General features: G+C 35.3%; 1 protein-coding gene across 1 annotated transcript; it reads right to left on the bottom strand.

Moving 5' to 3' along the window:
* Nucleotides 1-17,029: 17,029 nt before the first annotated feature.
* On the bottom strand, nucleotides 17,030-24,974 carry LOC137394694 (endonuclease domain-containing 1 protein-like). The gene is made up of 5 exons (XM_068081457.1): nucleotides 24,858-24,974; nucleotides 22,866-23,058; nucleotides 22,380-22,528; nucleotides 18,311-18,510; nucleotides 17,030-17,381 (listed from the first exon to the last, which is right to left on the bottom strand). Exons 1-5 carry the CDS (start codon nucleotides 24,962-24,964, stop codon nucleotides 17,107-17,109), a joined length of 924 nt encoding a protein of 307 aa, XP_067937558.1. The 5' UTR covers nucleotides 24,965-24,974; the 3' UTR covers nucleotides 17,030-17,106.
* Between the last annotated feature and the right edge of the window lie 411 nt (nucleotides 24,975-25,385).

Here is a 25,385-nt window from a genome sequence, read left to right as displayed (position 1 = left end):
TCTTTTAGGCCTGGTCATACACCTAAATGTAGCTCACAGGCTTCAAACATTATGCTCTTTAAACTTCAACTGTCACTAACTGTGTAACACAGTTCAGTTGTCTATGAGCAAGCTGCTGTATCCACTAAAATATAATTAATTTTTAGTGTTCACAAAAACCTTGTATAAGAATGATTTCTTTTCCATTAGCACATTCTGACAACACTGAAACCAATTTATGCCAAACACCTAACCTGTAGCTCAGTGTTGGGATAGATACACCTGCACTCTTAGTGAATGTAAGATTGAATTTTATTCTAGTTTTACTTTGATCGTTTAATCTTTATTTAAAATAATATCAATTAATCTTTTATTTGTAGTGTTAAAAACAAAACATATTTTACCCTTTTGCAGCGGCTTTTGACACTAAGTTAGTTATTGTAGCAGGAATGAGAGTTGTACATAACTAGCGTGTTTATCACACAGAGTTATACCGGCTTCATGTTTATGTATGAATACAGACCCGTGGAAAAACTACTGCTATTAAAAAGATGCCGAGATCTACATCTAGCTCTATACATTGCTGAAACAAAGGTTATTTTGAGCTTTGGAGAATTAATGATCTGGATGATGGTAACCAGTGCTACTAGTTAAAGTACTAGTACATGACAGAAAGCTTCAAGTTCATGGGACTTTCCATAGTTTAGATTTAAAAATTCACTATCATGCAGGAGCTTTGGGCTCAGAAAAGTGTAACAACAATGGCTGATGTAGAAGGGATCACGAGAGTAGTGGCTATCAATTTTAATCAGTCAAGATGTCTCTTTTACCTGGTTAAACCTAAAAGGGAAGGTGAAGGCAACTCCAGCTTACGAGAAGTAAAATTTTGAACTGTACTTTGCTCACAGGTATCCCCTCATCCATGTATCATATGGTGAATGCAATGTCATCGATGATAATATTATCAGAATCACTAACCTGATAGGACACCATCTATTGGAGGGGCTGGCTCTAGCTGTTTTTCAATGTATCCATCTTTCTCTAAAGACGAGTATTTCCTCTTGTCTGGATCTGCTGTAGGTTTTATACAAGACGATAGTCGCTTACACATATCTGACATTTGCCAGATCAGTAGCAAGTCTAGCAGGTGCCCTCGAAAATATACCATTACTGGAGAGGGGCTTAGTTTTTTTCTTCACATAAATGTTGTTCCTAAAACATGAGAATCAGCGAACATTCACACAAGAATAGTATCATTTTGTGAATGTATAGAAATTTATGTAAGTATATTTTAGTCTTAGCCAAGTTTTCACTTGGTTGCAACATTATCAAGGAGTGAATGTGGCTTTACGAGGAATGCTTGGTTTTACTTGAGAAATCTTTTTACTATCAAGATGAATGTACTGATTGCAACGAGATGGCTTCTGAACATACAAGAACTTGAGTACTTTTAGGGTCTGCTAAAACAGTGATCAGGGTGTCCACATAACACAGCTAAGTATGTATTTTAAATCGTATAATTTATGTACATATATTAAAAGTTCAGAAACTCATCAACTAAATGTGAGTATGTATAACATACAAATAAACAAGTGTACTGTTTGCAAACTGTTATTAAGTAGCACACGTTGATCAAGTAAGTAACGCACTCACGCTTACCTTCAAACCTGGATGGCAGCAGCGTGAGCCCATCTCGACAGAGTCACAAATGTAAACAGTATCCATGAGATAGACGAGTCAATGTGTGTAATGTGCTGAAGGTGGTGCCAATCTCAGTTCTTTCCATTTCTAGATGGCAATTATACGCTGTGTATTAGATGTTTATGTGCAGCTTAACATTTCTATCGTAGCATTATCTATGAACGAGCTTGTTTGGGGGAAGGAACACATATTGAGAAAACTGAACAGTTGTGACTGATTGCATAACACTCATACGTAGTAAAATCTGGTGTTTTACTCATCTCGAGTTTACTATTTTAGTTACTTTTATGCGTCTAGTATTGTCTCTAATCTAGAATATCTGTTTTAAAACCTGTTATGCCTATCCCAGTTTTATTGTGATACCCTATTGTCATACTCCAACAAATCAACTGTGCATGTCATCGCTATAAATAGATTTCTTTCAATCCTTTATAGTATCTGTAAGTAATTTGTTTTTGGTTCAATAATATCTCAAAATATAGAAAATCCATCACATCTAAAAAAGACTCATTTTACAGCTACCATTGAAACACAAGCACTGATATATAATATTAATACGGGTTCATGTCTTTTATGCAGTGTATATAGAAATTATATGCTGCACTATTTTTTGTCTATAAAAAACTCATAAAAATAATATTGTTGTCTGAGCTAGTCGGCTGTTTAAAAAATAAATAGCTTCATTTTATTTTCATTACCATTCTTACTAGATTTAGATTTTTTTACTTATCTCACCATTTTTTTTATTGTTCGCTCAGGCTCCAGTTTTGATTTTGATGGCTCAACCAAAAACGGCCTGCATAAAGAGAGCAATTAGAGTTGGGCTGATTGAACATTTTTAGGTTGGCTAAACGTTATTAGTGCAAAATTAGGAAAAAAACATATTCATATCGAAATATCAAGTATATTATATTCGATGCAGGCCTAATATAGATATATACTGGTAATAAATATCAGCATACAAAAAATCTAAGGAAAGTGTTATTGTGTTTGAAATGCATGTCTCTCGGTTAAGGGTTCTAAAGTTTCATACGCTGGCACAGTGGGGTGCATAGCTAAGTACTATGGTATCTATAGCTAAGTACTATAGTATCTATAACTAAGTACTATAGTATCTATAGCTAAGTACTATAGTATCTATAGCTAAGTACTATAGTATCTATAACTAAGTACTATAGTATCTATAGCTAAGTACTACCAACTTATTAAACAAGCCATCAACATTTTAGTAAACAGCAAGTTTAGTATTGAATGGAAAAATGTTGCTTGTTGAAATCAACATTTTATTAATAATCATATTTTATCAGTGAAATGATCTGATAAAATGAAAATTTTATCAGTAATAATAAAGTCCTTATTTATCTATACATCTATTTATTTATCTATCTATATATCTGTCTAGCTATATATCTGTCTAGCTATATATCTGTCTATCTATATATTTATCTATCTATATATCTGTCTATCTATATATCTATTTATCTATTTATTTATCTGTCTATCTATATATCTGTCTGTCTATCTATCTATTTATCTGTATATCTATCTATTTATTTATCTATCTAATTGCCTATCTATACATCTGTCTATCTATATATTTTTCTATCTATTTGTTTATCTATTTATTTGTTTGTCTGTCTATCTATTAGATTTTAAAACAACATGTTGTTTTAAATTATTTTATAGCTGTGACAATAATTTCCATTGTTATCTGTAATTGCGCTCTTCTTTGTGCAAGTGTTTGTTGAACACATAGTAGCAGCGACTAACCAATTAAGTTTCAATCTGCTCTTCTCTCAGCTTTTTAGTAACTGTGACATATCCGTTAGAGAACCTAAAGGAGATAACTGTTTGGTAAGACAGAGTCACACTTGTTAAGGAAACTGAATGCCTCAGGTATATATAAAGCCGCGCCACAAAAGTGGAGATCACGCCTTGAATGGAATCCTGATCTGCACAGGGTATGCTGACTGTACATCATCGTGCAATCGACGTAAGCAGTGTGCGAAGGAAAGAGCTGGTCAGATGCAATGCAGGAGGAGACAAGCCTTTCAAGTAAGTCAGTAATCATAAATAAAACTTTGGTGCCGTCTTCCTCTTCTTTTTCATAAAAGTAAACCAAGTTCATTTTAGAGTATTTTGTCGTCTGAGTATTATTAGTGTCAAATACAACTAGCAGGAGTTAGCTCATCGTGTTGTGTATTTGATGTACTATATGTTCAATGTAGTGTATAAACAATCTAAGAAAGGCTTTATGAGTTGAGTGCAAGAGAGATGTGCCTCTCATAGAAGGGGTTTTGAAGCTTATTTAACTGATGGTTTGGGAGCTAATCAGAAGCTCCCAAACCAGCAGTTATGTTTGGGAGCTATTCAGAAGCCCCCAAACATAACTGGTGCACTGCATTACTCGAAAATACAAGTACATAACAAAGACAACTTCATAAAATGGATGCTGTTTGTTTTAAGCTATACATTTCAATAAGAAACTAATACAATGTTGAAAGAGTCATTCTGTTATGCATGAAAGTACACCATTTAAGTTGACAAGTACATGTTATTATACTATGGCTAATGTGAGTGTACATAGAATCAAGCAAGCTTTGTATTAATGGCAGCACTTGATGTCAGATTTTGGCTAAAATAAAACAGCTTTTTATGTTTTATTCATTTTTAATACATGAGATATGAACATCTTGCCCGTTTTATATCTAGAACATTCTCATGTCATAAAAATGTTTTTTAATATTTTTGAATTTCTATGTTATTATTTTATTTTAATTAATTTTTATTCATGTTTTCTACACGGCATGATTTAATTTGTTGGGGTTGGCTGGCAAAAAAAAGTCAAGTCTAAATACAACCTTTTAGAGCTTGAGAACTTGCATGGTTACGAAAGCAAACTGCCAAGAGAAGATAACTTTAGCGAATAGCCAAGAAAACCAGCCATGGCCGGAGTACAGTGATGCCATACAAGCTGTCGCTGCAGCCAATCAAACTCCAACATGGGACGATGAATACTACCCCCCACTAGAGCTGACTCACCAACATACACAGACTATGGTAGCTTGTGCTCAGAAATCAACTCAAACTCTGGTATATTATAATAATTTTAGTGAAAACTGATAATATACAGAAAATAGTTTTGTGGACTAATAATTATTTCTGCAGAAGAGCAACATCAGCGTTTTAGAGTGTATTGTGATCATGAGTTACACTACAGTGTAATCAGGTTTCCTCTAGGCATACTAGATCTCCTTCCTAATTACTATATAGTAGTGGTTTAGCTCTAGTTCAATAGGCCATCAATCCAGTAATCATTCCTAATATATCGTAGCTAATCACTAACTGCCATTAACTGTTCCGGTGATCACTCTGTCAAAACCATAATAATTATGCATTTTAGTGCTCTATTCAGCTTGCAATGTTTACTAGTTTGTTTTTGTATCTGTCAGCAGTTTAAGTAAATTTTGCTTTTATAGGGCTCTACCTCTTCGAAGCAAACAGGAACAAAACAGGTTCTTGATGGGATTAAGGCTGTGGCAACAACTAGCAGGTGTGTGTAGTTGGTATTCAGTTTAGGATCTTAGTGATTGGATAAGTAAACCTTATGACTTTAACATTGATGGCTTGAATATTTTTCCCTGGTTTATTAGCCAATTCTATTTTACTGGCTTACTGATCATCATTTTGACAGCAGAATTAGCCTGTTTTACATGTTACTAGGTGAATGTCCGACATTGCACGATTAATAAAAAGGCTTTTACACAGAAATTTTTTTTAACATAGGCTATAACATTTACCATTTAAACTTTTAAATGAAGGTGTTTGTTTATTTCTGGTGCGCTATAAGTTTAAATCGGTATATGTATGTATACATATATTTATAGCATTTTGAGGAAGTCTGGGCATATATTTTTCTTCTGGTACACTGATAGCCCCACATGCCATTAAAGATTGGCAGGTGTAATAAGTATGTCCACAATTACTTCATAGTATGGCAAGGCAACCTAATGGAATAATAGTTAGTGGACTTGTATACAAAACTGGTGTTTCTGAGTTCAATTTCAGTACAAAATAGTTTTTCCATGCCTATGCTAGCTAGCGCGGCAAGTGTGCTTATTTCATCACTATAACTAGACATATGATAGTCCAACAAATCAACAAACAGACACTAAGATATATATATATATATTTGAAAAATTATTGCAGAAAAAGTAAACTTTTAGTATTTGCATTACAAATTTGTTTCGTGCGAAGCACTCCTCAGACGCAATTGTACCAAAAAAAAAAAAAACTATTAATATCTATCAATATACATTACACTTGACTATAACAAATCATTTCATGCCAGTACAGATAGATTGCTAATAACTCCCACCAATGTGACGTGTGCAATTCGTAATTTATTGTTTAGAGTAAGTTATAAAATCACCCTTCAAGTCACCAAATTTTAAACTTTTATTGTATCACTTTGCAGTCAGTTGACAAATAACATATTAGATGTTGATGACGCTAATAATACTGCATCTAAACTTCACACCAAACCACCGGCAGCAAGAGCTCGGTCTGAACAGTCCAAGACCACTCAGTCATCACATTTTTCTCCAGCTGATGGAGCATTGTCTTCAGCTAAAACAAAGCAAACTGTAGACAAGTTTAGAACTTTTCAAAACTCAACTATTCTAGAGCAAGACAAACCGATCACAACATCGCCAACTTTACTCAGTCCAGCCCCATTCTTGTTACCACCTCCTCTGCCTCCACCTCCGCTGCCTCCACCTTCAACACTATTTCCTTCACCATCATTGGCATCATTGTCACCATCTTTCTTGCCACCATCGGTACTGCCACCACCCTTGCAGACCTCACCTCCAACGCACTTACTCCACTCACACTCGCCTCCTGTGCCGTGCTGCCAACCAAATCTGTCTGCCGCTTCACAGCTCAATGCATCTTTTGTTCAGTCTTCAGGCTTGTACCAAATGCACCATCCACCACACATCCATCCCCCTCCGTATCAGAGGCTTCCTCAAAATAATGAAGACTGCACTCTGGATCCTGAGCATGAAAAGGATCTTTCACACTCAAGCCTGGAAAGAGAAGTATGTAGTATCAAATTTTAAAATAAAAAAGGAAACCACTGTCACCATACACTATCAACCCTTTCAATGCGCTTCAAAGACTAACTCTGCAGGGTTCTCTCAAATGTGAAAACGTTAAAAAATATCAACATCCAAAGTTTTGAAGAAAACTTATCAAATATTTGTTCCTCCAAAAAGTTCTTTAAATTGCAGGGCTCTTTGCCACAAAGAGCCCTGTTTACCAGTGATATTGTAGCAGATAAACAACAATACAGTCATAAAAAACTATTATAAGGAACGCAACCAAAAAGGCAAAAAAAAGTAATTTCCCTCTAACAACTGGTATGCTTACAATCGAGTATTAAAACCATACTATGTAGTAAGGTAATAAGCATTAATTCTCGTAGGCCTCTAGTTATTGTACTTGAAAATATTGTTGTTGCAGCTAGGATGCTACTGTATCACAATTACTGTAACGCAGCTAGGATGCTACTGTATCACAGCTAGGATACTACTGTATCACAATTGTTAAATACGGACAATTTTATTTTAATAAAATTTGTGTTTAATTAATGCAAACATTTGAAGGAATTTATAAATTTTATAAAAACCTTTTTAATTTAAAAAATAGTAAAACAAAAACTGCTTTTGTGTATTGAAATATCTACAATATTTTTGTACCGTTATTGCAATAACATGTCTGTTTATCATTAACAGTCATTATAATAAGTAACACACAAATATATAATGAAATAGGTACTGTCTCAAATCAATATTAGTTCTACTTTGGAAATATTTTAATTGTTGTGTAGTTAGACTTTTAAGCATACGTGAGTTTAAACATTATTTTAAAAACGATCATAAAATAAATATAAACTTTTTAATCTATTTTAATGTATATAACTTTTTTTAACTATGTTCAAAATAATGTAACCTGTTGTTTAAATATCACTCTATCACTATTCCATCTACAGTATTTAGGCTTAGGTTATTTTTGTTATTCTATGAGTGCAAAGAACTCTTGTAACATTGTTTTTTTAAACCGCAACTTCCATGATAATTGTTTATGAAGAATAAAAAAAGCTTTGAGTGGAAGGTAGCTGTTCCTATTGTTTTGCTGCAGCTCAACCAATTAATCACTTCCCTTATTGTTTGTTGCAGGCCCCTTATGAGGCCTCAGAATCAGCGCAGTACCACCATAGTCCAGTGTCCACTTCCAGGGCTCCCTATGAGGCCTCCGAATCAGCGCAGTACCAGCATAGCCCAGTGTCCACTTCCAGGGCTCCTTATGAGGCCTCAGAATCAGCGCAGTACCACCATAGCCCAGTGTCCATTTCCAGTAGAACTTTCAGCCAAGCTGACACTGTTATATACAACCATGAGGTTGATGATGTCGAACATATCTCTTCTTCATTGTCATTTGTCAACAGCAGCAGTTCAACATCTTTACCAACATCTGACAACCTTCCGACAGCACACTATGACAGCATTGTCTCTGATGTGGTTTCCCAAGTAAGTATATATTTCACAGGCTACTTACTAGTAGTTAGATATTCAGCCTATTGTGTGGAGTATGACAGGGGCAGCAGGTGTTTTAGTTATCCTGGAGTGATTAGCATGGTATATTTGTAGTTGCTCAAGGACTTACTGTAGAACACCTGCTAAGGCTGTGCCATAAATGCTTGCCTTGAGTGTGAGAGACAGCAGGTAATTTTTGACTATTTATAGCGATCAATACTTCAGTTTCAAGCATTACATCAAAAAGAAGGGCCTATATACACAGATACACAATGACAGGTCGCACTTGTAATTGAAAGGATTGAAATTTTCTAGATGTAATTACACTACTTGGGACAAAAGTTAAATAGTAATTTTAAACTTTGCTCAATAACTTCTAAGTTTAGAATATAAGCAAACCAGCAAAGTATTTTTGAAAACTTTGCAATTGTGCACTGCATTAACATAGTTAAAAAGCCAATGAGAAATATTCTATTATAGCCTCCAGCTATACCATAATCAATTTTAATAAAATTAATGAAAATACTAAAATATTATAAAATTTGTTTATGAATTTGGTAAAAAGTTTATTAAAATTTTACCAAGCATAAACATTACTAAAAGTTTCATATTACACAAAAGGTGTGTAACACTCATCAGATAAAATGCTTAGGTGATTTGACTAAGTACTTTATTTGATGAGTGTTAAACACCTTTTGCGTAATATAAAACTTTTAGTAATGTTTATGCTTGGTAAAATTTTAATAATTTTTTTTACCAAATTTATAGTAAACTCTATTTTAATACTGAGCACTTTATGCTGACTTTTAGCCTAAATTTTAAATCTTAAATCTTATTAATAAGTTTAATATTAAACACTTTGTGACGTTGAACTTTATCTCAACATGTTCATTTAGTGACTCATATATGTGTATGTTACCTCCTCTAGGCTGCCAAGGGGTTTTACATTTTCACCTCAGAGTTTACCCCTCCGCATCCCTTTGTATTTTTTCCCTCCTTTTTCTCCACAAAAACTAAAATATCATTTTCTATTCTCCAGGTGATGGACAGACTGAGGATATCTCCAACAATTAAGTCAGCACCGACAGCTATAACACATCGATCACTCTCAGGTGTGTCACATTCTGTGCCAGAGATAACGTCTCATAAGTCACCTCAGAGCTCTTTCGATCTGGCCAAAGAGAATGGGGACACAACTTCACAGATACACTTCGATTATGTAATGGGTAAAAAAGAAACAAGAGGTCTGAAGGCAGCATCAAAGGCAGCATGGAAAGAAGAGGTGAGAACCCAATCAGCCGCATGGTAAGGTAGTGTAATTGTAAAATCAAGTAGATATTTGTTATTGTTCTAATAAGGTATTATTATTATATTATAAAATAATTTATATTAGTTTAATTATCCAGTTGCTGTAAGAGATATCAGTGCGAAGCTGGATTCTTTGTGAGAAACTATTCTAAGACTGTATTATTATGTCAAAGTGAACTACTTTTATATATTACTACAAGTGAAACTACTGAAGGCATGTTGCAGTATGCTGGCATATTCAAGACCGAAAGGCAAATACATGTAGTGCAAATATTTCAGTCATCAAAACAACACTCAAAACTACCAAAAGTTTTTTCTTTCCCATAACCATAATAATAATACTTATTATTATTACTATCATCAAATTTAATATTGGTAGTTTGATGGTATAATAACAATTATAATTATTATTATACCATCAAACTATAGACCGATTACCTGCCTTCCAATAATGTACAAAGTACTGACTGCAATGATCTCGGACAGCATTTATGCACACCTGGAGAGAAATGAACTACTACCATGAGAACAGAAGGGCTGTGATAGGAAAAGTCGAGGAACTAAAGATCAATTGATAATAGATAAGTGTGTTATGAAAGACAGTAAGGCAAGAAAAACCAACTTGGTGATGGGATGGATTGACTACAGAAAAGCGTATGATATGGACCCCACTGATTGGTTAATGAAAGAAATGGATATGTTAGGGTTCTCAGAAAACATCAAGAGTTTCATGACAGCAGGTATGAAACAATGGACAACAGAGCTAGAAAATGGAGGGAAAGAACTAGGACAAGTATCGATCAGCCGAGGTATCTTCCAGGAAACAGTCTTTCTCCTTTGATGTTTGTGATGTCAATGATACCCCTCACAACTGTACTGCGCAAAGTTAAACAAGCGTACCATCTAAAAAACAAATGTGCAGTTAACCATCTACTGTATATGGATCACCTGAAACTGTATGGGAAGAACAAGAATGAGATTGCGACACTGATACACGCAGTGAGAATCTTCAGCAATGACATCGATATGGAGTTTGGATTAGATAAGTGCGTTACCATCACCATGATAAGAGGGAAACTAACTGGCAGAGGAAATATCATGCTACCAAATGAAACAGAAATCCATGAACTAGAAAATAATGAAAGCTACAAATATTTAGGAGTTATGGAGGCAGGCGACATAAAACAATCTGAAATGAAAGCCAAGATCAAGAAGGAATACATTCACAGGCTCATGAAAGTGCTGAAATCAAAGCTGACTGCTGGAAATCTCATTACCGTTATCAATACATGAGCTGTATCTTTGTACAGATACGGAGCAGGGATTATTCAGTGGATGAAGGGTGAGTTACAGCAACTGGACAGAAGGACGCGAAAACTGATGACAATGCATAAAGGTCTTTATCCAAGATCTGATGTAGATAGAGTATATGTTGAAAGGAACCAAGGAGGAAGAGGATTAATGAGTGTAGAGGAAACTGTAAAATACAAAAGTCACAGTCTGAAAAAGTACACAGAAGGCAGCCCAGTTTTATTTATAAGAACAGCGGATAAGATCATAAATACCAACAGTGAACATGGAAGACAAGAGTATAGAAACCATCAGAAACTGAACGAAAGCAAAACTGGCATGATAAGCCAGTGAACTGACAACATCTAAGACAGACAGAGGATCAAGCAGCAAAGGAGCCATGGCAATGGGTGAAGAGGGGATGCCTCAAACGAGAAACTGAAAGCCTGATCATTGCTGCCCAGGAGCAAGCATTAAGAACCAACTATAGGAAGGCCAAGATAGAAAAGTCAACAAACGATTCGAAATGCAGATTGTGCAAGCAGAAAGATGAAATAGTGTCCCACATAGTCAGCGAATGCAGTAAGATCGCACCGACAGAATATAAAGGGTGGCATGACAAAGTGGCAAATGCAGTGCACTGAAGCATATGCAAGAAACATGAGTTGCCCCACACAAAAAATGGTACGACCACCATGCAGAAGCTGTATTGGAGAATAAGAAAGTGAAGCTGCTATGGGACCTCAACGTGCAGACAGACAAGGTTATTAAAGTTAGAAGACCAGAGCTGATACTAATAAACAAAGAAACCAAACAACGTCAGGTCATAGACATAGCAATACCTGGAGACACAAGGGTAGTACAGAAAGAAGATGAGAAGATTGGTGAATACAAAGAGCTTGGGTTCGAGATAAACAGACTGTGGAAGGTGAAGACCGAAGTGGTACCAATAGTAATTGGTGCACTCGGAACAATATCAAAGAGGCATATAGCATACTTGGGTGAGGTAGGAGTAAACATGTCTTTTGAGACTATACAGAAGACAGACATCTTAGGAACAGCTCACATATTGAGGAAGAACCTCTCTTAGTGGAATTGAGGAAGATGTTGGATCATTTGGCCTTTCGTTAAAACCCGGACTCAACACGGACTAAAACCAGTCATCTACCACCACACGACTGTAAGGAAAAACTTTTACAATAATAATAATAATAATAATCTTAAGCTGCTAGACACAGAGAAGAAGAAAGTAGTTAGAGTACTATTCTCTACCCTACTAGGATCAACGAGAATACTGAAAAAGGTGTTGGATATTCCAGATTAGGGGCCTAGCCCTATACCAACCTGTCACCAGCTGAAGAGCTGAGGAAATCAACAAGGACAATAATAATAACAATAATAGTAATAATATAAACATAATACAGCTTTCAAGAAAAACTGAGTAGCAACCTTTGCTATACATGTCTGAGTGTCTGTTTAATACAAGCTTGGCTTGCTACTATGCTAGTTTAGGTGTGAATATATAGGACAAGTTGTCTCTTGTAGTTGTCTCTTCAACAACTAAATGATAAAATATTAGCGGTAGGGTACAGAGTTGTCTCCTCAATATTAGAGTGCCACGCATCCATTGATGTAAATAAAGTTGGCTGATTTTTAGAGCACACTGTCCTTTAACACAGTTTAATTGGCACAGCTTTGATTTAGAAGTATGCCCTACAAAAAGCTTAAGAATAAACCATTGAAGGTCATGCTTTCTTAACGACCAGAAATAGATGGATATTCAATAATCTCATGAGAAATAAATATTGAAAGTTACTGCAAACAGCTTCTGTGGAATGAGCATAAAATGTAAGCAGAAGATAAATGAATGACTCTATGAATGGCTCTATGAAAGTAAATGCCTATCACGCCCTTGGGCTACTTGTTCTTCTTCCTAACTCTGTCTCTTGATATACATATTCTACTGTCTCTCATTTATTTCTTATAACCAATTACACTGATGATGATGCTGCTTTTGCAATGTATTGGAGCACATGATTGGTCAACAGCATATTGATCAAAGTGTATTTAAAATTCTCTTACTGATGAATTATGAGATCATCTAATCGCACCTATAGTAATGAGGCCTCTGCTGAGCGAGCGTGTGTTCCTAGCCAATTCTGAACATAGCGAAGCCCTGTGCACCAGTGTGACAGGAAACTGTCATGACAATTACGTGTAAAGGTAGAGATGCCGAGAGTAGTGATAAACTGGTGCAGTGAACAGCAGGTAGTCAGAAGAATGTAAATAACAGGAGATGATTTGTAAGTACACGGGTAAACCTGTGCAGGTCTAGTCACACCTCGGCAGCCGATGTGTATCCTAACTATCCTTAGTTTATTATTAGCCTGAGAGTTTTCCCAGGCCCACATCTGAACTCAGTCTATCATCCACCTTTAATGATCAAAGCTAAAAAAGAAATATGTATTAAAAATCTGGTTTCTAAACTTGTTAAAACCCTAATTTTAGTATTTCATTTTTTGCAGATGAAAAAATATTCCATCCAACAATGCAAGCAAATATTATTGAATTATCATAAAAACATTTGTGGCAGAAATCAAGCTTTCAGGAAAATGTGGTGCAGCACATTATGCCTTTTATTAGCCATAGTAATGAAACTATATCGTTATTCATAGAACTGGTTTAACTACATGCATTTACATAGTCTATTGTTTAATTAATGAGAGAACAATTCACTAAACACTCTACAGGAAGAGGATAAACCCATAACACATAGATCAGCTTGAACAAATAAGTACAGGAGACATATGTTCACCCATGTGCTATCATGTTTTTACGGCAGATGAGTGTACCATCTGAGTACCATATCCACTGACCTTATAGACACAGGCATCTCTGAGTTGCTCACGGTGTTTATGTGTAGTTTAACATGACATGATAAGAAGTTAGGTTAATTATATTGTCTTGGAAGGAAAAGGTCTTGCACCTCCCTTCTCTTGCCTTTTTCAACTCTCAGCTTTTACGTTTTACTTGCAGCCTACAAGCAGAAAGAGAACTAGCAAAAGTGTCTCAAGTCAACCTTTATATGTCCAAACAACAAACAATCCAAGAGCAAAACAAGGTACAGGTTAGTAATTATGTAGCTTTTGCTGCGAGATAGCAACTCCTATAATAGACTTCTTTATAAAATGGGACCACAGTTGTGGATTGAGCATTGACTAACACTTTGGTGGTACCGAGGCTAATATATACTTTGCTCTATATAAAATGAATCCTGATTGGCTGTGAGATAATTATTTTATTACATAGCTGGTTGTGAGAAAAAACAGACAAAAGAATAGATATTACTTTCTGAATACAGCAGTCTTCATGATTTTAAAATATATTAAACACGAACTATTTTATATATTATGTATTCATATGTGATCTCACAGACAGACTCATAAAAATTCAACAACCTCTATAAAAAATAGTTGTAGCAGTAGTTAGCGTGACATATAATATATTTGTATATATTATATATTATATATTTGACTGTGATATAACTTACAATGAAGAAGTTTGGGTACCTGCTTTAGCTTTACGGAAGCATAAAATAAATTTTTTATGTCATGAGTGGACTTTCAACTAAAAATTTATAAGCAAAAATGCTTTAAAAAATTTTGATGTACATGTATACGATTTTATCTCAACAACTGAAGCAACAATTTATGTCGCGATTTAAATATCTAAAATAAAAATAAGTTTTTATCTACTAACTTTGATCACATGAATTGTCTGAGTACTGACTGTGAAAAAATTCATTTTCTAGTTCGACACAGTCAAACAAAAAAAGAAGGAAAAAAGGTAGAGACTATAAACACGCTGAGAGAGAAAAGAGATAGTCTTTTAGAAGAGATCAGGTAAGGAATCAGTAATATATTAGTGACAAGCAAGACATTTAGGTTTTCTATAGCGTGATGTTTTCAACAACACTCTAGTAGATTGCAGGATACATTAGCACTAAATCACATAATTATTATGGTCATTTCATTGCACCGTAGCGGTATTAATTTTACTATCCTAAATCGTCTAACAAGATAAGACAACGTTTATTTCATGTTACATTTCACTGGTATAATTACAGTTGATTTAAGTAATAGGGCTATGTAGGTGGTACAATGGACAGACTTTGGTCCATTTAACAGATTGCCTGCATAACTTTACTGCTTATAAGAGATGTTGAACATTCTCTCATTAAATCTGTATATAGAATTACGTTAGACTTGGTTACACAGAACACGCTGTCAACTACCTTATCTCTGTAGTGAGGCTAATCTCACCCGTAAGAACTTAACATAAGTCTTCACATCTTTGTCAAAAGCTCTTGGCTTGTGTCGAGTTTTAATAATAACAGACACAATCTCTCTGCTATACGTATCGCTAGCTACCTGTTCACTCACAGTATTTAGAGTTGTCCTCTCTGCAATCTATTAAGGCTCTTCTCTACCAGGCAAATTGATGAAAGACTTGATGAATCAAAGAGAAAAATCAACTCTGATCCTAGTACACAGTGAACAATGGAATTAACTACCAAATACTAGATAATCAACTTGACCGGAACCGTGCATTGTGGGTATATTAGACTAGGTACTAAGACACATGCCCATATCTCATCTCGAGACACATCTAGAATCCATTCCGTTGAACTTTGCAACCTTGATACTTGTAAAATGTTTTTCTAGCATGGAGAAATAACAAGAATTAACATGTTTCTGCGCTGCTGTTGTATTTATTATGCGGTTTGAAATCAGTGGTTTACAAAATGCTATGATTTGTGTTATTATATTCTACTGATTATCATTAGTCATAATGATAGAACAAAGATTCGCAGAAGCTAGTTTTGTTCAGAACTATCAAGTGAAAGTTGTCTATTTAATGAGTAAAAAAGTTCAATTTGAAAAACTGTACTCTTGTCACTCGTCTTTCATTTCACAGAGATTAAAGTAGAACTTTATTATGTTGGTAAAACAACCAGACCAACCATAATGCAATTTCTCGCAAATGAAGAATCAGTGGTCAAAGGAGAAATTGGGAAAATAACTCCAAGGAAAATATCTGATCCGCAGACGGATATGTGAGCCCAAGCAGACAGATGCTGAGGGAGCTGACCCTCATATCTGTTGCATCTTTGATAGATGACGTGGGTTCTATTGCCTACCGATAAGATCTTATGTAAACCTATGGAGCAATTACTCAAATCTTGACAAGTCTTCTAACTAAACAGAATAGATTAAACTATTTCATCAAAGTAGTAATTAATAACATTCAATTATGTAACAGCTGCAGTCAATTTAGATTATACGTAGCTTCTTCTACCCACTAACTGCTACGGAATTCTACTTTGAACAGTTTGTGAGGACTAACTGGGTCTTTACTAGTCATAAATGCACCAAATTACCTGTCACCAAATTTAGTTGACATAACTGCAACTGGATTTGGTTTATGTAGAGCCTCTAATCGTTTAGCAAGACTTGCTTGTCATCTAAAGTTTTTTGACTGTCTCTTCTTACCACAACTATAGTTGGTAAGCGATGGAGCAAGTGTTTCTATAGAGCAAGTGTTTCTATAGAACAAACTATGAAGATTGGCTGATTGTCTAACACGAACTAGTCAGTCAGGTGGCAAGATTACTTTTACCTTTTACTCCTAAACCTTATCAGCCACACAACTTTGCTTCCAGAAAATATGCACAGTTACGTTTTGAGACCCGTTTTTATCTCGTGACAGAGCAATTGATGAGCCTTTACTATAATAATAACTGTGTCTGTCTGTTTGTCCAAAGCCACAGTTGGATGTTGAAAAAAAGATTGCATCCCACAGTATTTGAACTCAGACCAGCTTTGCAGCCAGGCACGCTACCATCTGCACCATGTGACCATTTGGCTGTATTTTAGAATGATGACATGTATGTAGATATTTATTACATCCGTGATTACTACATCATGATTATATCTCTCGTGGCGCACTGGACTGCCAGGGTACTAACAAATAGTAATAAGTGGAGTTGCTGAAAGTTACAGTTTATTTGAAAGTCTACATGTAGTTAGAAATTCTTGGCAATGCTTTAGACATCGTTTAGTCAGTGTTTAGACAGCGTCTAGACAGCGTTTAGACAGCGTTTAGACAGCGTTTAGACAGCGTTTAGACAGTTTCACATGTGCTGGCAATCAGAATGCAATGCGTCAGCTTAACCAAATGATTGATCGGTGTCTGCCGAACCATCTCCGCAACCATCAGCCAAAAGCTTGATTGCCCCTTTGTATCCATACAGCGCCTGTAGTCTTCTCTCCATCTTAACCAAGCTAGCAAAATTTTCAACAGTTCCACCAGCCTTGTTCTGTGCTATTACTCCGCTCCACGAGGACTGGTGGGCGCCGTTAGAGTCACTGGCATCGCAGCATGACATGCTCCATGAGTACTCGGGCACATTGACCCTTCCTGTCGCTTTGTCAGGCTTGTCATCTGCCAAAAGAGAATTTTACAAAGTGAGTTCAGCCATATTAGAAACACGTTTTAACAGAAGCTTTTAAATATTGGCTCTCAACTATTCATTTGAATCCACAACTTTTGTATGCCCAAAAACTAAAACTAAGCACAGGTTATTTTCAGTAGGACTATGCTGACTAGGACTATGCTGACGCAGCATATTTTAGCGTATCACCCTGCTACAGCCGGAGACTCTATTAAACTACTAGATCAACTACCAATTGGAAAAGCTTTAGTTTTAATACTACACAGTACTCTCATTGATTGTAATATCACTTTCTTAGAATGAGGCGCTTGTAGATATCCGCCTAGCAAGGTGAATCAGCAAGATTATCAGGCAGCAGTCTGTCAGAGTGTCTTATTGCACTTACCCAATTGACTGCTGATACACCCGTGTCCGCAACTCTAAACATCTCAGTTCTAAGAGATTTCAGTCATACTTTAATTTCCTCTTTTTAAAAATTTGGATTCTGATGATCAAAGTATGTCATAACCCAAAATAGTTTTTAAATATTGAGTTTTTAAATAAATGCAAATATTTACAAATATGTATTAGTCAGTTTAAATTGAATACGAAAGTGAACTTCTTGTGAGCACTTGTTATACCAGCAGGAGATTGAAGTGGTGGATCAAAACAGAAATTTTTTTATAAACTGCATGTCAATTAGTGTTATTATTATATTGGAGTGGTAATATTTGTAAACAGATAAAATGTTTTGTACCCAAGGTACTTGTGCTTGAAGCTTTTGTCTATGGAGTTTTATTCCAAGCTAAATTTAAGCAAATACAGGTTTTTTATAACTCATTAATTATTTATCCATCTCTATTATTGAAAATGCAAGTTTTTTAGTAAACTAATAACTAACCAGTCTCTGACTGGTTAAAGGTAAGTTTTTGATACTTACGGATAACCGTGTCATTAAATGGAATCCTTTGATCTGCAGAAGGGACTGCCCCTACTATAATGTATCTCTTAGCCTTGTCAAATGCGCACGAGTTTTCCATACGCTCCAGTGTTTCTACCTCAATATGGTACCAGACAATTCTGTTGAAACATGGATCTTGTGGTATGCTGTTTGTGAGTGAAAAAGTGGCTGTTCTATCGCTGCAAAAGAAAACTTATTTTCAATATATCAGAAACTCGATGCATTGTGCGTTAGAAAAAGTGAGGGTAGCTATAACCGCCATTGCCAATGTAAAATGGCAAAATGGACACATTGTTTACCCGCATAAGCTAATGAAGCATGATGGTGCCTGCATTAACTTGTTTGATTTTATGTTTATGGTTTATAGCAGCAGAAAGACTAACACTCTCCGAGGACATAAACTCAGACAGCGAGACCAACTCTTTCATTAGCTGTATTGATTTATGCGCGGCAAACCTGTAAAGTACAAAAATACGGCTCAAATAGAAGGTTTCTAAAAATAACAGCTTGTCTACCTTGTGAAGCATTCTTAACTAGGCTGTCACAAAAAGGACTTTGCAAAACTTCAGTTTTTCACAAGCATTTGTTTAGCTTCGTCTCTTAGTTAAATTCATAAATGTAGAACACCGCATGGATGTAGAGCTGTAAAGTGCTTCCCATATAATGCCTAGTCAATCTGCTGCCAAGGCAGCTCGTGTGTTTGTTTTATTAAATAGTGTGCAAGAAGAGTTCTAATGACCACAAATGAAATACAATAATTGTTTGCCGCAATGCAGCAGGGCAAAGCAAATTTCCTGCTTTACACCGTAAAAGTGCTGTAGACAAGTTGGTTTACTTTTAGACTGGTGCAAGCTTAATATATATTTGTGCCTGAGGTATTTAGTAGCCTTGGCTCATCTTAGCTTTTTAATTTGTTAGCTTTGTACCTTTTGAGCTTTTAAGGTTTGTAGATTATTAGGTTTTTAGGCAAGATTCAATATTTGTGTTGCTTAAAATATTAGTAGTAGTTGGTCAGCTTTCTGTAACTATGCTGTTTCAAAACTTGCCAAATCATATACAAGTTTTGGTAAAGCATGAAAGAAGCCACTACGCTACTACATGTCATGCATTGTGTCAGCCTGGTCTTTTTTGTATATCTCCTTAACCCTCATACACTAAACACAGCAACCATGCATATTGTACTTTAAATCATAAGTATTACTGAACACAGAACGGCATGCGCCAGGTTCAACTGAATTCATTCTTCTGTAATGGGTATGAGCTCAACTCAGCCTACTGTAATATATAAAGTATATATAAAATACATAACCTATATAAAAGTTTATAAAACATGCAGTTATTAATGTATATAAAGAATATATATAAAATATAGTATAAAATATATTAAGCCAGTAAAATAATATATATACCGTGTTGGCTTTTCATATCCTTGCATGCTTTATAACGAAAAAAGCTTCAGCTCTGCTAGGCGTTCAATGTGAGTTATCTTTATCAACACAAACAATTATCCTTGCTGAAGAGTAAAACTCACGACTTTTTTATAAAAATATTCCATATACGCAAACCATGGAAATTGTCATTCAATAATTTTGCACAATATTTTCGCAATTCAGGATCGAGCCATGCAAAAGCTTCAACATATGAAAATTAAGGTTTACAACTTGTTTGTGAGGCAATTTCAAGTAACAAGTTACAAGCTACAATATTGTAGGGTTAGTTTCAATAAAACTAGTAGAACAGAAAGACGGCCAGTGTTTTGTATCATCATATACTGACTTGTGCTGGTAGTTTTCTGCTGCAAACTGTTTAAGGTCATGAACCTTACTCATGCTAAAGTATATACCCTTGCCGTCGCTATGTCTATGAATGTGGCTTATATTACATGTACATGATTTCTGTGCGCTGCAGTTATCAGGCAAATGCCCAAATAGGCAAACCGCGAGGGGCTCAACTCATGTGAAAAAGAAAAGAACTATACCAGAAAGTTTATTGGCACCTTCATGATATTTAATATTTAGAGCCACAATTGCAAGCATGAACTTTTAGTTTTCAAAAAGAGTAAATTATCTATCAACCCTGTAATAAAAGGCACGATATGAGTCTAAACCAACACAGATAGTTAACTAAACTGCTGAGGTGCAAATAGAGTGAGTAACATTGGTGTCTGATTATAAGTATAAAGTTTTTAATTAAATAGACAAGAATTGTCGTGCCTTACACAACATGTTTTTTGTTTTTGGTAGTGTGATAGATGTGATGCCTTAAACTAATAGCTTTAGCAAAAAAGTTGTCTCGCTTTCTCAAAGGAAGCGAAGTGAAAATAATGCTTTTTCTATGGTGAGAACAGGATGAGATTTTACGCTTTGATCAAATATTGAGGTAAAAGATAGGAAACGTGGAATCAGTTTGGATATCGGTTTAGTGCTGTTACTTTTCTTATATCTCAATTATTAACGCAATAAGCTGAAGTGTAGATATTGATTGCAATGCTTTTACAGACTTCTTGTGGGCCTGAATTTTAGTCTATTATTCATTTTAGGCAGCACTTTCAACTTTTTACTTTCAAGTTTAGGTTTTTGGTATCATTATTGACTGTCTTTCTTCAGATATCTGCATTGAAAAATAATTTATTAAATTTAAAATTTAAAAGCCACCCATGACGTGTGAAATTCCGGTAATTGGTGTTTAGAGCGATTATGTTCTAAGGAGAACACATCTCATGTTACATGTTAGGGTAAGTTTTATAGTACAAGCATATCTACCAAATAAATTTTTCATATACAAGTTTTACAACGAGCTCTAGGTACATGTAACTATATGAGCTGCTGCATGTAGGCAGCACACTTGTCTTGTTATATTACGTGATTTGTGCCTACTTCGCATGTTCTGTTAGGTAATTTGAGCACACTTGGCATGCTCTGTCAGGTAATTTGAGCACACTTGGCATGCTCTGTCAGGTAATTTGAACACACTTGGCATGTTCTGTCAGGTAATTTGAGCACACTTCGCATGTTCTGTCAGGTAATTTGAACACACTTGTCATGTTTTTTGGGTGAGCTGAGCACACTTGACATGCTCTCTTAAGTGATTTGAGCACACTTGACATGTTCGATTAGGTGATTTGAGCACACTTGGCATATTTGGCTAGGTGATTTGAACACACGACATGTTCTGCTAGGTGATTTTGCACCATTCGCTAACTCTTATCCAAGGGATGAAATCTACAAACAATTTTCTATCAATCATATTTTCATTTGATTGAAATCAGTTTAAATACTGATTTCAGCCATAACAAAATAGAAGCATTAATCTAACATCATAATGCTATCAGAAAGTCATACTCGATTAGGCAGAACTGATGAGGTGCTGACTCTGACAAAGCACCACAACAGAGATGTCAGCTAAGGTTATTACTGTTTCCTTCACAAAACCAAACCCATGCTTTGGTTGAGGTTTTACTAGTTCTCATTCCTGTCAACAATGCCAGCTATATCTTCAACTACAACATCTAACAAGATTTCGATTGTGGTCAATCTATGACACAGTATCTGCTAAATATCATATTAAATTAATTTTGAACAACTCTTTGTATAATTTGGTCGCATCTAGCAGACCATGTGTTATAGATTGACCATATTTGAAATCTTGCTAGATATTGCAGTTGAAGATGTTGCACAGTAAAAAAGTTCATAATTGAAACCAGCTAACTATAATATTAATATAATTGGTTTCATCATACTCCTGACAGTATGAGGAATTAGAAAGTATATAGTTTTAGTCATCTAGCTGCTCTAACAGCCGGGTTATTTATATATGAACATGAATTTCTAGTTATTTCAATTTTAGGCGTCCCAACTATTTTGGTCATCACTATGTATCTAATATCAACCTAACGTTCTGCGACAATAACTGAGGTTTTTGTGCTTTTCACTCTGACAGTTGTTATTTTTGCAGGTCAACTTTTTTTGGAAAACTACTAGTAAGAATATCTACTAGTTGGAAAAAGCTAAAATATGTTATAAAGTATTGTCTTTGACTTAGTTCTCACTTGCCACAGTGATGAAAGTTAGGGTTAAGATGGCCTCTATCAAAGCCTGAATCGTGGTAGTCATCATTGATAGCCTGCGTAGGCATGACCCAATCATGGTCTGACTCCTTGTCTGCATCCATGTCAGCAGATTTATCTCTTCCTGCCAACTGTCAACAGCAGACGGCGAGTGTTATAAGGACGCGTACAGCAATCTAACATAATGCATTAGTAAACATGAACTTTATAAACTAGACAAAAACGAGGAATTCGCGTTAAGGAGCATTTAAGAAGTAACTAAAATATTGACAATGCATTATTTTAATTGAAGAATATGGTTTCAAACTCTTGGATTTGTCAAAAAGATAGCTACAGTTGTGCACAAATCTACTAGGTCATGTCACAAATTTGCTAGGTCATGTCATAACTATCAAAAGTCAAAACTCAAACATGTCATAGATAAGCTTCACAGCAAATATATTATGCTGATAGTGGAAACCAAACTACCTCAGGCTCAATGAACCAAGAGCTCCTTCTAGATGGCTGTTTCCCACTACAGGGAAATTCATCTATGGTGTAAGCGGAGTAGAGAGGGATTCTCTTGGATGTGTCATAAAGAGTAGCAAAATGGAACGTTCCTTCGTATCGCTGGCAAATGTATTTGAGAGAGCCAGAGCTGAATCCTTTTGGGGCAGTTGATCTGAGTGTAACAGAAAACTTTGATGCAGTGACTAGCGAAGCACAATAACGTAGCAAAAATTAGATGTAGATTATGTATTGCGCTCAAAATGACAAGTTAAACTTTTGGTCACGTTAGTAAACACGTGTGGTAGTCATTCCGCTGTCAAATCTCTTATAGCTGAAGTTAGATAGGAAATAACAAAAAGAATCTGATACGGTTGGCTTATACAAAATTTAATCCTAATGTTTAGTTGCTCGTTGAGAGTAATCATAAAACTTTTAATAACATATATATATGTTATTAAAAGTTAATATATATAATAATATAATAGCCATAATTACGTTGTTAACGCTGTTAATATTCTATGATAATTTTTGGTCTCATAATCCATGAAGTAAGAACTTGAAAACATGAATCAGCATATTTATCAAAAATAAGGAAAATGAAACTGCTATTGTGTAAAAGCAGTTGTCAAATAGTCTATGAGTAGTCTTCACTTAACGACGGGCTTGCTTGCAGGCGATTCGGAGTTACTACAGCATGTTGGAAATCATAGAAGTGGTCAAAAATATTAAATATAAATAAATATTTTATAAATAAAAATATATACGAAACGTTAAAAATATTAAAAGATGTTAAATGAAAATAAAAAGAAAATATATTTCTTGAAATCAGTAAAGTAACCATGAATTCATGAATATTACCCATGTCATCGTTTTCATGCACATACGGAATCGGATGTTTGGGAGCTAAAACCTATGTACATAGAGATATAAGAGCATGTACCTATGCTACACACAAATGCTAAATGAAGAAGGGAAACATAAAGAATTGATAAAAACATGCAATATCTACAACAATGTACTCTACGGTAGGCTGACATTTGTGTACATGTTTGCCGACACACAAAAGCTAAATGAAGAAAACTTAATGGTTAAAACTAAATGTACTTATTACACTTACTATAAAAAAACGCATAAAAAGTAGAGAACGAGATTGAGTGAAGAAATACAGTAGAGTATAAATAGAATATACATGTATGTATGCAATGGCGCTCAGAAGGGGTAGGGATTCATTTAATGACAAAATCAATTGCATAATGATTGTCGATTGAGGTCTTCAGAGAGTAAACTCATCGTTGTGTGAGGACTGCCTGTATAGCCACTTAAATACCAGGAACAAAGCCTACAGACCTTATACACCCCCCTATTTCCTTACTAACACAGTATTATCTGTTATATAGAGTGCACTAGGCTGAATGCCGGCATTGCACAGGTATAAAAAACAGCTTGTAAACAGTGGCAGGTAATGCGGTTGCTATTGGCGACTCAGAGTAGGCTAGTATACATATTGTTAAACTTGCTAATAAGAGCCGTCAGAGCAACCTTTAGTGACGTTGAGCGTATGTGCAGAGTCGCTATGCGTATTTTAACCCAGATAATGACTTATATTGTTCAAAAAATCCATTGCATTCCATGTAGCCTAATGGGTTAGATTGTCGCCTTGTGAACGGGAGGTTGCGAGATCAAATCTTCTGCGACACCGATTTTTCATTGGTAGATTTTAATTGCTACAGCTGGACAGACACCGAACGACTACAGACAAACATTGAGTTTTATATACATTGGATATAGATGTGTAACACGTCGAAGCAATGAATCTATAAATCAGTTCTAAAATCCTAACAAATCTTAATTCATCGAGTTTTTGCAACAAAAATATTACTTTTTAACATTAATGATATTTAAACTATAATTACAGCAATTATATAATGTATAATAATGACACTCTCCAGAGCCTGTAGTTTGGTAACTTACTTGTAAAAAAACTTGTTACAAGAGCTGAGATAGCTGTCATCTGTAGTTGAACTCTCAACGATACATGTTGAAATAGCCAACAAGGCTATCACTACCAAAACCTTCATGCTGAGTGTTTTTATGGCAAGTGTCAACAGTTGGTAACTGCAATATATATTTATTGGTCCGTACCAGGATATTATTACACCCCATTTGTTATATCTATAATCTCTATAACTTCTTCTACATATCACCTTGGTGACATATCACCTTGGTGATATAGACAAGGTCAACATAAAAGATTCTGATAAGATTGCCATGTGATGAGGCGTGTAAGATATGCAGCTCTTTGTTTGCTAGGGCTGACGGGGCTAATGTTCCTGTTTGCTAAGTGATGCAGAAATCTAGTAATTTGGCATGAGATAAATAGAGATTAGAGTTGTCTGACATGTGCCATGGGATAGACTAGCTTTGCTTTCACTACCACTGTTGGCCAATGTTATTTTTGGTGTTTGCGCAAATCATTTTGAACATATTAGTAGTGACCCT

The sequence above is a fragment of the Watersipora subatra genome, chromosome 4 (genome assembly GCF_963576615.1).
Source record: "Watersipora subatra chromosome 4, tzWatSuba1.1, whole genome shotgun sequence".
In the NCBI taxonomy this organism is placed as follows: domain Eukaryota; kingdom Metazoa; phylum Bryozoa; class Gymnolaemata; order Cheilostomatida; family Watersiporidae; genus Watersipora; species Watersipora subatra.
Note: the sequence above shows the minus strand (reverse complement) of the source record. Positions and strands in the feature narration are given on the sequence as shown.

What these genes read in the sequence shown, in the direction of transcription:
- LOC137394694 (XM_068081457.1), bottom strand. Translation starts at nt 24,964, where the DNA reads ATGAAGGTTTTGGTAGTGATAGCCTTGTTGGCTATTTCAACATGTATC. An exon ending in TGTAACAAGTTTTTTTACAA is followed by an intron (nt 23,059 to 24,857) that starts GTAAGTTACCAA and finishes TGTTACACTCAG; the next exon opens with ATCAACTGCCCCAAAAGGAT. An exon ending in AACTTTCATCACTGTGGCAA is followed by an intron (nt 18,511 to 22,379) that starts GTGAGAACTAAG and finishes TTTCTTTTGCAG; the next exon opens with CGATAGAACAGCCACTTTTT.